The sequence below is a fragment of the Haliotis rubra genome, unplaced genomic scaffold (genome assembly GCF_003918875.1).
Source record: "Haliotis rubra isolate DU_JTF1 unplaced genomic scaffold, ASM391887v1 Scf20, whole genome shotgun sequence".
NCBI classification, from domain to species: Eukaryota; Metazoa; Mollusca; class Gastropoda; order Lepetellida; family Haliotidae; genus Haliotis; species Haliotis rubra.
This window is the reverse complement of record NW_025766003.1, coordinates 3,378,234-3,391,729: the sequence shown is the minus strand read 5'-3', so window position 1 is coordinate 3,391,729 and position 13,496 is coordinate 3,378,234. Positions and strand designations below refer to the sequence as shown.

At 38.9% G+C, this 13,496-nt stretch overlaps 1 protein-coding gene across 2 annotated transcripts in view; it reads left to right on the top strand.

Moving 5' to 3' along the window:
• The window catches only part of LOC124275611, an 80,813-nt gene that overhangs the window by 30,386 nt on the left and 36,931 nt on the right, over window positions 1–13,496 (top strand). The window contains exons 3-6 of one of the 2 annotated variants that reach the window (XM_046711212.1): window positions 211–326; window positions 814–1,538; window positions 3,536–3,643; window positions 10,711–10,796. In XM_046711212.1, coding sequence (XP_046567168.1) covers window positions 211–326; window positions 814–1,538; window positions 3,536–3,643; window positions 10,711–10,716 — 955 coding nt within the window. In that variant the 3' untranslated portion in view covers window positions 10,717–10,796. Of the gene's footprint in view, window positions 1–210; window positions 327–813; window positions 1,539–3,535; window positions 3,644–10,710; window positions 10,841–12,514; window positions 12,582–13,496 lie in introns of those variants that run through there. The other variant, XM_046711213.1, reaches the window with a different exon arrangement.

Here is a 13,496-nt window from a genome sequence, read left to right as displayed (position 1 = left end):
GTGTTGTTGACATTGTTGATAATGTTCCTGCACGCACAAGCATGAGAATGGTTGCTCATTATATCAGTCACTCTTTGTCAGGTCCAGCCTTCGTAATTCAGACTGCTGGAATATTGCTGTGAGCAGTGTTAAATGACACACTTGGAAAAGGCTTCAGTTTGTCTTGCCAGAGAACCTTCTTGGAATCTCCACTGTTTTCTTGTATTGTAGTGATGAGCTGGCAGAACAGTTTGCTCGACTGGACAACCGGGAAGATGAGGCATGTGAGAAGAAGGGCGAAAGAGAAGAGAATCTCAGAGAACCAGTGGATGTTCGCTGTCGTCTCGGTAGGCATAGATTCTTTTTTAGAGCAAGAGAGTTGTCATCATAACCATTGATGACATTATTTACTCATTATTTAGCTTTGATGACATAAATATTTCAATCCAAAGAATGTTAAGTATTTCTGTGTTGAAGTATCTGTAATAGTACTCTACATTTCATTAAAGTGATATGCTAAGGACCAAATTAGTCACATTTAGTCAAAGGTGTGGTCCTTAGCAAGTGTTGAGGAGTATATTATGGGTGATGCAGTCACAAATCTTGTTTGCATCCATTGTCTGCATCTAAGAAGGTTTGGGAATGATCTAAAATTGTGATCTGCTGCAAGTGGCATTGTGAGGTCAATTGTTATGTTTTTATAATTAAAACATATGAAATGAAAATCTATCTTCAAGTTAAATATAAGATTTATCTGGTTTTGTTTATGTCATCACTATAAAGAATCAGGACAACCATTTTATAATACAGCACAGTGCTTTGTTTCTTTTGTAGATTTCAACAATACTAGAACCACCCAGCTTAAAGGTGCTGACATACGTAGACACTCCATCAGTGATACATCTGACTTTGACCCTCAGCGAGACCCTGCAGGCATGAGACGACAGATCCAGAGACCTATACACGAACCTTCCAACAACACTGTGTCTACTTACCCAGTGTTGCCTCCAGCCCCAATCTACAGCACCAACCTCCCTGTATACTCACATGATTCACATGGGAGACCTGTCACCAACCTGCCTTTCTGTCGCTACATGAGCTCCTCATCCCCTGTTCTGTACCAGTCCTCTGATCAACTTCCGCCCACAGTTTTCCGGTCACTTCCAGGGTCTGTTCCCTTCAACACTCACTTCAGTCATCACCGAGGGCCCTCATCACCCCTCGAGAAGACCATCACCCCTGATAAGACAGCCATGTCTTCGAGTAATGAATCTGGATTTGTATCAACGGAAGAGAAAGATGCAAGTAACCAAAGCTCTGGGTTTCAACTTCCACATGCCCAACATGCGTCTGCAGCCAATGATCTTGGGGCTTCCAGGACCAGGAGATTTCCAGCTCCGTCTGAGTTCCAGCCTATGTACATGAGTGTTGGAGGTCATGAAGGTCACCCTGGGATGCACCCAAGTGTGCCGGTGCTACCACCTACTGTAACTTACTCAACTCAAGTTAAAATGCGTTTGTCTGCTGAGGTAGAAGCTCAGAGGCTGCTCAATGAGAAGGTAAAACCATTGTCAGTGTTGTGCTTTGGCTCAGAATGGTTTGAGTGATCACAATTCAGTTCTAGGTCATGGTTCAAACATATCATTTTCCAGTTGGTCATCATGACACCTTCTTCTCTTTGAGGTTCGTTCAGAATGTTTTGAATGACCTCCATCAGTTCAAGGTCATTGAAAGGTCTTTCAGAGTGAATCTGAATTGTTTTTTTCATGATTTCTAATTTGGATACCAACTTATCATTTGCCAGTTGGTCCCTGTGACCTACTTCTTTTGAAATTTGACTACTTCAGTCATGACATTCAAGAAATTTTCTGATTAATTTAAGACTATGGTGGGTGATGATGATTTTAAGGGGGGTCACCTACTTTGTTTTGGGGAGGTAGTAGGGGTCAACAATTTAGTACATAATGAAATTTAAAGAAATATGCTTAAAAATTATGGGTGGGGGATGGGGTCATTGATTTTGTACATGACATGCAGGGGGGCACTTACTTTGTACACATATTGGGGGTTCATTCACATTGTACATGCTTCTCCATAAAAATCATCACTGAGGTTTGTCACTGTCATGGTTTTCACATTTTTTTTGTATGACATGTCAAATGTTGTCTGTAAAAAATTGAATTATCTGATTATGAAGAGTAAGTTTATTTATTACACAGGATAGAAAAACCTAAAAAGTAGAATTATCAGAACAGTATTTGTGCTGGATAGGCCCTCTCATTTTTTCAAAAACACCTACTATCATGACCATTTGATAGTGATTTACGAACACAAGCTTTTGATACAATTAGATCGTACAATATGCTTTGCTTTTAGTAGAGATTTGTTTTTAATATGTAAATGTTTTTGTTTCTTTTATCCTAGCCTCATTTTTGTTTCTGTTATCATTATCCCCCACCGAGCGTTTAGCGCGAAGCGGGGGATATAGTATTAGGCTCCGTCCGTCCGTATGAATTGTACGAATTGGAATATCTTAAGAACCGTTCACTAGATTCTTTTCATAATTGGTACCTAGGTTCATCACAGTATAAGAAAGGTCCAAGTCAGGTTTGGTTACCTTGACCTTAATTTCAAGGTCACAAGGGGACTTTAACGTTTTACCTGCATGTTAAGCTATCTTAAGAACCGTTCCCGGGATTTTCTTCATATTTAAAACCAAGCTTTATCTAGGGAAGGCTCAGGGCCAAGTCGATTTTGGTGACCTTCACTTAATTTTCAAGGTCACAGAGACACTTTGAAGATTTCAGCATGTAAACCTGCATATTAAGCTAACTCATGAACCGTTCACTGGATTTTCTTCATATTGATTACAAAGCTTTATCTAGGGAAGGCGCAGGGCCCAGTCGATTTTGGTGACCTTCACTTAATTTTCAAGGTCACAGAGACACTTTGAAGATTTCAGCATGTAAACCTGCATATTAAGCTAACTCATGAACCGTTCACTGGATTTTCTTCATATTGATTACAAAGCTTTATCTAGGGAAGGCGCAGGGCCCAGTCGATTTTGGTGACCTTCACTTAATTTTCAAGGTCACAGAGACACTTTGAAGATTTCAGCATGTTAACCTGAATTGTCAGCAAGATATTTCAAAAACAGTTCACTGGATCTTCTTCAAAGACTTTCAAGACTTCCCTTAAATGTTTTTCAAAAAGCAATTTCTTTAGTACTATTTTTGCATATTTCATACACTATGGCATTCATGTCAAAGTCAGTCTTGAAAATATGTGTGTGTTTGAACACCTAAAGAGCAAGACATCAAGAGAGGTTGACTGGTCATGTTTTTGTTTACATTTAACTTAAACTTTCATTACTTTATAAGTTTGATTTGATAATTTGCGGCGGGGGATTATGTCACCTTAGAGACAATGCTTGTTTTTATTCAAGACGAGAGGAAGCTTAAAAAATGGGTATTTCAGAATGTTTGTTTTCTCAGCATGGACAAAACTCAGAAAGTAGAATTATGAAGACATAACAAGTAAGTTTGTTTTCTCACAGCTGAGGGAAAGCCTGACCCTGGCCGAGTGTAAACTGAAGACAATCCAGGTCCACAGTCAGCAGAGAGAGAGGCCGAGGCTAGGATACAGATGTCGGAGAAAGCTGCAGGTACTGTGCAGTTGGCTTCCGCACAAGGAGCACATACATGACTTCATTACATCTAGAGATAGGTCACCACTGAGGCCAACTGAAGGGCTTCCAGACATTAGTTTCCTGTCACTAGAGTATGTCACAGTGAATTGCATTCTGGTACGAAACGTCTGTGGACCAGAGTATTTCTTTAGGGGTGGACTCGAATTGTATGTTACAGTTAGTACCGGGATCGGGTGGTCAGGCACGCTGACTTGGTTGACACATGTCATTGGTTCCCAATTGCGCAGATCGATGCTCATGCTGTTGATCACTGGATTGTCGGGTCCAGACTCAATTATTGACTGACCGCCGCCGCCATAAAAATGGAATATTGCTGAGTGCTAAACTCATTCACTCACTCATAACATTGATGTTTGAAATCAAAGATTCTGAGCATTCATAGATTCCAATACTCCAGCAGGTAACCTCAAGGACTTCTGGGCGGTGGGGTAGCCTAGTTGTTAAGCATCCGCTCATCACGCTGAAGACCCAGGTTTGATTCCCCACATGGGTACAATGTGTCAATCCCATTTCTGGTGTCCCACGCCGTGATATTGCTGGAATACTGCTAAAAGCAGTGTAAAACCAAACTCATTCACTCAAGGACTTCTTGAAAGTCAAAACACTGGATCATATTACTAGCAGATCACGCTGGATTTGAATCCCTTTTGATCTTGACTGTGAAATCATCCATGGTACTTTGTTTGATGATGTATGAATCATGGGTATACTATAGAGTACTTTCATACAGAAATCTTCTGGAATGCAGGTTTCTGAAAAATGATTCCAAGGTTGAGAATGGCTGTATTCTACACTTATTTGTGGAATGTTGGGTCAGTCTATTTATTGTCATGGTTCTATAAATTGTTCTGTTTCCCACACAAATAGATGCCTGATGGTGTCTGTCAGAAAACAGAAACTCTGTATGATGTCTTGCCACAGCGTGACACCCAGACTGACAACAGTATTGTTCCATGTACTGGCCACAATTTGTCTCAGTTAGGATATTTGATGGTGTGTCGCAAGGCCAGCAGTATACTATGACTATGACCTACATTCCCTTGGGCCTTCTTCCATTGAGTTGACATGCCTGATATAAGTAAAATAGTTCCAAAGTCGGATCAAGACAAGTTCCGTCAATCTAAAAATTGCTTCAAATATTGCTGTTGTATGACACAGCTGGCAATATCATTCATGATTGTGTAGATTGTTCTTGATCTGAAGTTTACTAAAATTGTAAAACACTACGTGAACATTCCAACATGGAAATTACACAATATTGATCAGTCAATCAGAGGTATCAATTCACAATAACCAACTCAGACTGTAAAAACAGCTACATCACTGTGTAAGCATATATTTATGGGAATATTCTTTCTTTTCAGTCATAATCCCTTGGCATTTTGGAATAATTGTTAATACAATTACATGGTACAAATGCAAATTCAGAGTTGTGGAAACTTCAGTAATGTGAGCTGCGGTGGGGTAGCCTAGTGGTTAAAGTATTCGCTCGTCACGGCGAAGACCCGGTTTCGATTTCCCACATGGGTACCCATCCGTGATATTGCTGGAATATTGCTGGAATATTGCTAAAGGCAGCGTAAAACTAAAACTCACTCACTCCGGAATGTACCCTTGAAGATCCGGGTTAGAATTGATCTTCATTAATCCATTAATTGCTTGTCTTGAGAGGCGACTAACGATATCGGGTGGTCAGGCACACTGACAGGGTTAACACATGTCATCGTATCCCATTTGCATAGATTGATGTTCATGCTGTTGATCCCTGGATTGTCTGGTCCTGATCCGATTATTTACAGATCGACGCCATATAGCTGGAATATTACTGAGTGTGGCGTAAAACTAAACTCACTCACTCACTCAGGATTGTGAAATCAGGATAGGAGGATGTAGATATTTATGTTTTAGGGATCACAAAGAGCTTGAAATTTGGCCTTTTTCTATAACTAACTTTGGTGCCATGTGTCACTATGTCTACTGTAAGATCATAACAATGACATGCACTGTGGAACCAAACCCTACAAGGCCTGCTTGAGTTTCTTTTGGGGCTTCAGAAGTTGCTACACACATTCAATGACAGATTCGTATGGGAGTTAAATATATTGATTTCTTTTTAGGAAAGGGGCGGTGGGGTAGCCTAATGGTTAAAGCGTTGGCTCGTCACGCCGAAGGCCCAGGTTCGAATCCCCACATGGGTACAATGTGTGAAGCCTATTTCTGGTGTCACCCGCCGTGATGTTGCTGGAATATTGCTAAAAGCGGCGTAAAACCAAACTCAGTCAGTCAGTCAGTCTTTTTAGGAAAATGGTTCACCACATACAGCACCAAGCTTTGTTCAATGGCTGTTTTTGGTTTGTTTATTGAGATAGTCAAACCTCTGGGAAAACTTGACTTGAACCATTGCCTTTCTCTCAGTATTGTAGCTAAAACCAAAGAGTTCACATTTCATTTTTTAAGGTAGAATGGTGATTAGTTGCTTTGCTAATAGTATCACTCTTATTGGTATCTGTAGAATTGACTATGCTGAAGTCAGTGTATAAAACATAGCCTTCCCACTGTCCTTGACGGTCTATTTTTGTGAAGGACGGACTATTAAATAAGTAAGGCCGTCCTTTGGTCGGGGGAAATATTTATAAAAATAAGCTTATCTTGGTTTGAACATCGTCTTATCTATCATTTTTTCATTGTTTTAGTTTTTGGCCATGGCTGTGTTTGTTCAGGACTGGTCACTTTTTGGGACAGCCAGTCCTTCGACAGGCCATATTTCGAAACTATTTTATACACTGCAGAAGTTAATATTTATGAACTAATACTTGGTTTGGTTCCAAACTCAGTTTAACACAGTCAAACATTCTGGCCAAACATCAACCTAGCTCTGTTTGGACAACATAATGTTTATCTCTGAAATAGACATCTACTGCGCCTTGATCAAATATAAACTTGTATTATCATTAGAATATTAGATTAATTCCTGCATACACTTCAAACATAAGTAGTTTCTTTAATCCTAATGAAACAGAAACATTGACTACAGACATGTCTTTTTATCTCTTCTTCCTGTGTTCAAGATGAAATTAAGGTAAGGACTATTGTGTTGTTGAGAGGGTAATCGTCAAACATAGATTTCTTGTGAACATTGGTAGACAAAGACGAGCCAGATTCCTTTAAGCCATAACATTCTCTGTGAGCACCTTACAATAACAAGGGAAATTATTTAGCCCTGGGACAACTTAATTTTCCTTCTCCTAAAAAGTGTAAAAGCTAAAAACATTTTATCATTTCCCTAGCGTAAATGACTGAGAAATCCTATCAAAAGTTCACCAGGAATGCCAAAGCGGCATAAATATCAGTGTTACGCCTATATGGCTCAGAGCTATAACCGTTAACTGGACAAATATTGACATACAGAGCATCATGATTCATATGGATTATGGCAGCTCTGTGAATTTATAGCAATCTAGATGCACATTATAGCCAGGTGGAACCCCATAGGCTGATATCTTGAAAGCTCGTTTATTGCACTACCTGTAATCCATTTCCCTCGTCAATTTTAAAGGTGTGTTTGCTGTGGTATTCATCAAAATATAAAGTCATTTATACCTGTCCTGGTGAATAGTTAGAGAGGACAGCATAAAAGTTGCACTGTGATCACTCGTGCAGGCGGACAGACATGTAGAACAAGCTGTCAATGCCGATGTTGCAAGTGGAATTTGATGGGGTCCACAAAATTTTCAAAATAGATTTGACCTGTGGCAACCAAAGTGCAGTTTAAAACAAAATCAATAATGAGAAACATTTTAGATCCCATCACACAACTGATGACTCAGTGATTATCATGGTATGGCAATATTTATGGTGAGTCTATCATTTTTATAGCAGGATTTAAGATGATGCATATATTGACGGTCACTCATTTCCGTGTATGAAATGTCTGCAGTATCACTAAAACAGTGTCATCCTCTACGTTGCTGGAACTTAAATATAAAGTGTCAATTCAAGAATATAACCAGTCTCAATAATCAGGGCCCCCGTTTAGCAAAGCCCTCGTAGCGCTACAACTATCGTAAGTCAATGTTACAGTATAGGAAGTACGAATGCTACGAGAAAACGAGAGATCTTAGGCTTACGAGAGCTTTGTGAAACGGAGCCCTGGCTCAGAAGACTGGTTAAAGGGTGCAGTAGCTAGCACAATTCTATGAATGGACGACTGAAACTCAGTGATAACACCAGGTGTTTGGTAAACATGACCTGTCCTACTAGCAAACTCTTTATGGTGTCTGTTAGTGTTGAATTTGCTCAGATATGTCTCAGAAATCACTATCTTTTCATAATTTCCTAGTTTACCCAATCTCGTATAGATGCTCAGAAAATGAAAAAGATTTATTTTCTTTGTACCCAGCTAAAATGTAAGACACGTTTCATATGTTCCCCTTCAAATTGCTGAACTATTATGAGTGCTAAATACTAATGGCAAGTTAGTATTTTGAATTAGTGAGATGTTGATGTATCCTCTGTCATGTTTTATGTTCTCCTTCATGTTCAGGGAGCATGAACTAACGTACAGAGTACATCAACCCATCTCCCAAGCCATAGCTATGGCCATCAGATATTGTACCCAGGGGAAGAATCAAACCCAGGTCTTCTGCGTGACAAGCCGTTGTTTTAACCACTTGGCTAACCAACTGCAGTACTCCTCTTTAAAGTTCCAAATGGCATCGTATCAAGTTCATCAGTGAGGTCAGGAACACTGGTTTATGACCTGCATCCTCACAAAAATTTGTTGTGTAAAACTAATTATCAAACAGTCCAAGCATTATTATATTTTACTGTGGTAGGTTTATTGAAGAAATATCCCAACTATCACCTTCCATTAATTTACTCTTTTGGTTAATATACTCTTGGAAACAAATAAGGGAACACATGAAAGTACAAGTGTTCCTTTATTCGTTTCCAGGTTTCTTCACAAGTTATGTATAGCACTGTTGGTGAAATTCTGGAGATAAACAAAGGAACATTTGTACTTTCATGTGTTCCTTTATTCGTTTCCAGGTTTCTTCGCAAGTTATGTATAGCACTGTTGGTGAAATTCTGGAGATAAATAAAGGAACATTTGTACTTTCATGTGTTCCTTTATTCGTTTCCAGGTTTCTTCACAAGTTATGTATAGCACTGTTGGTGAAATTCTGGAGATAAATATAAGGAACACTTGTACTTTCATGTGTTCCTTATTCGTTTCCAGGTTTCTTCACCAGTTATGTATAGCACTGTTGGTGAAATTCTGGAGATAAATAAAGGAACACTTGTACTTTCATGTGTTCCTTTATTCGTTTCCAGGTTTCTTCACAAGTTATGTATAGCACTGTTGGTGAAATTCTGGAGATAAATAAAGGAACACTTGTACTTTCATGTGTTCCTTTATTCGTTTCCAGGTTTCTTCACAAGTTATGTATAGCACTGTTGGTGAAATTCTGGAGATAAATAAAGGAACACTTGTACTTTCATGTGTTCCTTTATTCGTTTCCAGGTTTCTTCACAAGTTATGTATAGCACTGTTGGTGAAATTCTGGAGATAAATAAAGGAACATTTGTACTTTCATGTGTTCCTTTATTCGTTTCCAGGTTTCTTCACAAGGTATGTATAGCACTGTTGGTGAAATTCTGGAGATAAATAAAGGAACATTTGTACTTTCATGTGTTCCCTTTATTCGCTTCCAGGTTTCTTCACAAGGTATGTATAGCACTGTTGGTGAAATTCTGGAGATAAATAAAGGAACATTTGTACTTTCATGTGTTCCTTTATTCGTTTCCAGGTTTCTTCACAAGGTATGTATAGCACTGTTGGTGAAATTCTGGAGATAAATAAAGGAACATTTGTACTTTCATGTGTTCCTTTATTCGTTTCCAGGTTTCTTCACAAGGTATGTATAGCACTGTTGGTGAAATTCTGGAGATAAATAAAGGAACATTTGTACTTTCATGTGTTCCTTTATTCGTTTCCAGGTTTCTTCACAAGGTATGTATAGCACTGTTGGTGAAATTCTGGAGATAAATAAAGGAACACTTGTACTTTCATGTGTTCCTTTATTCGTTTCCATGAGTATATTTAGAGCCAGAAATCTGTACCCAATGAACTCATTTAAACATGTTTATAAAGGAAAGGCATTGTAAAAGATCTTTTTTCATTTTGTTAGTTATCATTCATTTCTGTGAGCTGCCATTGTTATTCAGCTAGCATTTAGTGATGTTTATGTTCACAAGGAAATGAAGACATTCATTACTCTCGCCAACCTAACAACACAAGGATCCCTACTCACTCTATCAGATTGATGAGGTAGGGTAATTGATGAAAGTCAGGTTTGTTTACATACCAGTAATGTTTTTATATCCTGACATCAGCACTAATAAACTTCTATTTATTAGGCTTTGACTTCACCAAATAGGGAATGCCGTTTTATCAAGTTGATATATTGCTGCCATTGTCTAGACCAGTGCCAATATGAATATTCATTTTCCTGAAAACAAACCAAAATGGTTTGTGTAAATACTCGTTTTGTATTGTTGGCAACAGAAATTCTACCTGTCTTTTTCATATACCCGTACATATTTTCACATGATGGTTTCCTGAACACTTGTAAGATATAGCTTAAAAAATTTGTGTACAGGTTAGGAAGTATTTTCATGTGAGAATTTACCCTGAAAAATATACCCAAAATTTACTAAGACTTCTGTAACACTGAAAATGCAGCATGTATTTCCTTAAGAAAGTGTTACATTTCTGAGAGAGTCAAAGATATTGACTAATTATTTTCAGTGAAGAACATAATAATATTGCTGAAGAAAGGTAGCCACTAGTCCAAAGCCTGAGTCTTGTAACATATTTTCTGGACTAATAAAATAAACTAGTTGATATCTGTACGTTGAGACAACAATGAAGTGAAAATGAATGCCTAAATACAAGCTCTAGCGAGCAGATTTGAAGGTTTTGGCACTACTGCTACACTGTGCATATATACATGTTCCAGAGCTAGTGAAACAGTTCCGGAAGGCCCACAAACATGGAGAAGACAAACTCCTGGAACAGATGAGGCCTGCAGACCAGACTGACGAAGATGTTCACAACTCCTTGTACTTTGATGCCAGCGCATATGACAGGTTGGTGTCCATGTTTAGCTTGTCAGACCAAATTAACATCTTTATTGTCATCTGGTCCCTTGTGGTGATGCATCTACTGTGTTCGATGGTATTCTCAACAACACTATGTTTTAGTTTTCAACTATTCTTTGGATTCCTATGAAATGATTTCAAAATCAGTCATACATGAAATGTTCTTTGTGATTTGATACATCCCAAATGTTTGAATGGTCAAGTTTTTAAAGGCACTGTAATGGAACGCCTTATCACCAGGGTCACATAGTATGATTTATTGTATGATAATTAAAATTCAAAATTTGCTGAGAAACATGTGAAAACATAACTGGTAATATTCTATCATCAAACGGCATGACATGTCACCAATTATTGTCAGATCTTCACATGGCATGTTTGGTGTCATCATCAAAGAGAATCACATGTCACCAAATCAGAATGTGATGTCGTTCACTTGTCAACCAGCCAGTGTTGTGAACCTGTGACAAAAATGATTCATGCATATATTTTCGCATTAAACATCGTGTCCGAGCGTGAAGATTGAGGCGGCGATACCGATTCGTACGGGGAAAGGGGCCGACTTATACTTGAGTTACATGGTTTTGGCAAGAATTTAGAGGGTTGAGAAAGGGGCCCGACTTATAGTCGGATCCGACTTATAGTCGGTCATATACGGTAGTACACAAATTATATACTAATATCCCCTCAAACCACTGGTTTATTTGGTTCAGGGCCTCCCTTACTCAATACAATCTTAGCATCACAAGGATTGTAAACCAATGTTAAAGAATGGCTGTTACAGTCTCCTTAGGGACCGTTCATAATTTATGGCTGGGGCGGTGATGATGATTTTTTAATTTTTTTTATTTATTAATTTTTTTTTTGGGGGGGGGCATCCATTTTGTTCTGGGGAGGTAGAGGGGTCAGCAATTTTGTACACATGTTTCTAGGGGGGGTCAGCAATTTTGTACATAAAAATATTTTAAAATTATGCTTAAAAAATATTGGAAGGGGGAGGGGTTGGTAATTGATTTTGTACATGACATGCATATGACTTTGTACATATATTTTAGGGGGTCATTCATATGGTACATGCTTCTCCATAAGAATCATCATCACCCAACCCCCAACCCCCAACCCCCAACCCCCACCCCACCCTCCTGGCCATAAATTATGAACGGTCCCTTAGCATTAAAATCTCTTTGAACGTGGTCGTGTTTAGATCTAGAGGCTGCTGTGATACAGCCATATGATTACAACATTATCAGCCACTGATCCATCTGGTCGACTCGTCGGTGGTGTAGTGGATAGTGTCTACCCAGAGGGCTGAAGTTTGATGCTTCATTTCCTGCCGTGTCATACCAAATGTCGTTTCCTGGTCTACACACAGCATTAAGGGGTTAAAACATAGACTGACCAGCTGAGAGCAGCCAGTATGATGTGTCTGAGTGTGGTATTCATGTTAAACTGTGGCACAATATCTGGGATAGTACTATAAAACCAATAGAAATCTTGATGACTACCGGCAGCTAATCCCGCGAATACATGCATGTCGCTATGTAAGTGAAATGATCGTAAACACTATCGGAGCCACTCACTGAGGTTTGCTGACCCATCCACAATCATGTATGGATAACATCACAACTCACCAGATGTTCAGCATATGTTCTTTTGTCACAGGTCAGAGGCAGCTAGTGAACAGTCTGGAGAGTCGGATGAAAGTGACCAAGATTTCATGTTCATGCAGGTAGGAAATCCAAGATTTGCTGCTATTATTTTCCTTTTTTCATCGGTACAGCGGCATGCCTGTGGGTTGAACAAAGTGGTACATGGCTAAGACTTGCATCACTTTAGGCTGTCAGGGCGGTGGGGTGGCCTAGTGGTTAAAGTGTCCGCTCGTCATGCCGAAGACCAGGGTTCGATTCCTCACATGGGTACAATATGTGTGAAGCCCATTTCTGGTGTCCCCCGCCGTGATATTGCTAGAATATTGCTAAAAGCGGCGTCTCACACTCACTCATTTATAATTTGAAGTATTGTCTGACATCCACCAACTCAAAACTTTGCAGATAAGGACCTGACATAAAATTCAAAGTTCCAAGTCCCTGTTCTGGTATTATTTCAATAGGTCAATAACTACTCTTGTATATGAACAGGCAGATAAGATAGCAGTGCTGGTAATCTTATCAATGTGGACAAATTCCTCTTGTAGGACTTGCTGTAACAATCCGATGACTTGTACTTTCGAATTTTTGGCTGGTGAGATATGTCATCTTCTGATGACTCTTATTACAGTGGGTGAAGCATATATGTTTTGTCCTGTGTCATGTTCTTACCTTGATACTACTCAAAAGACGTTAAGGATCACCCAATTTTCTCATCATAATTATATGAAAGCATCAGGGGATTCGTAACTTCTTTTGAGCAATATATATGAAAAAGAGTAACATAAAAGACATGCCATTCACTCAGATTATAAGCATTGAGTGGAATTTAGAATTTGTGTTTTAGATAAATATGCTTAGTGAACATAAATTTGCACTTGAGGCAGAGAATGTCGGATTTGAAAGGATTTATTTAGATGGTAAAAGCATCTTAAATTTCAAGCTGAAATCAGTTCTTGTTACATATTTTCAGAGTGGTCTCTTGAATATGACTACTT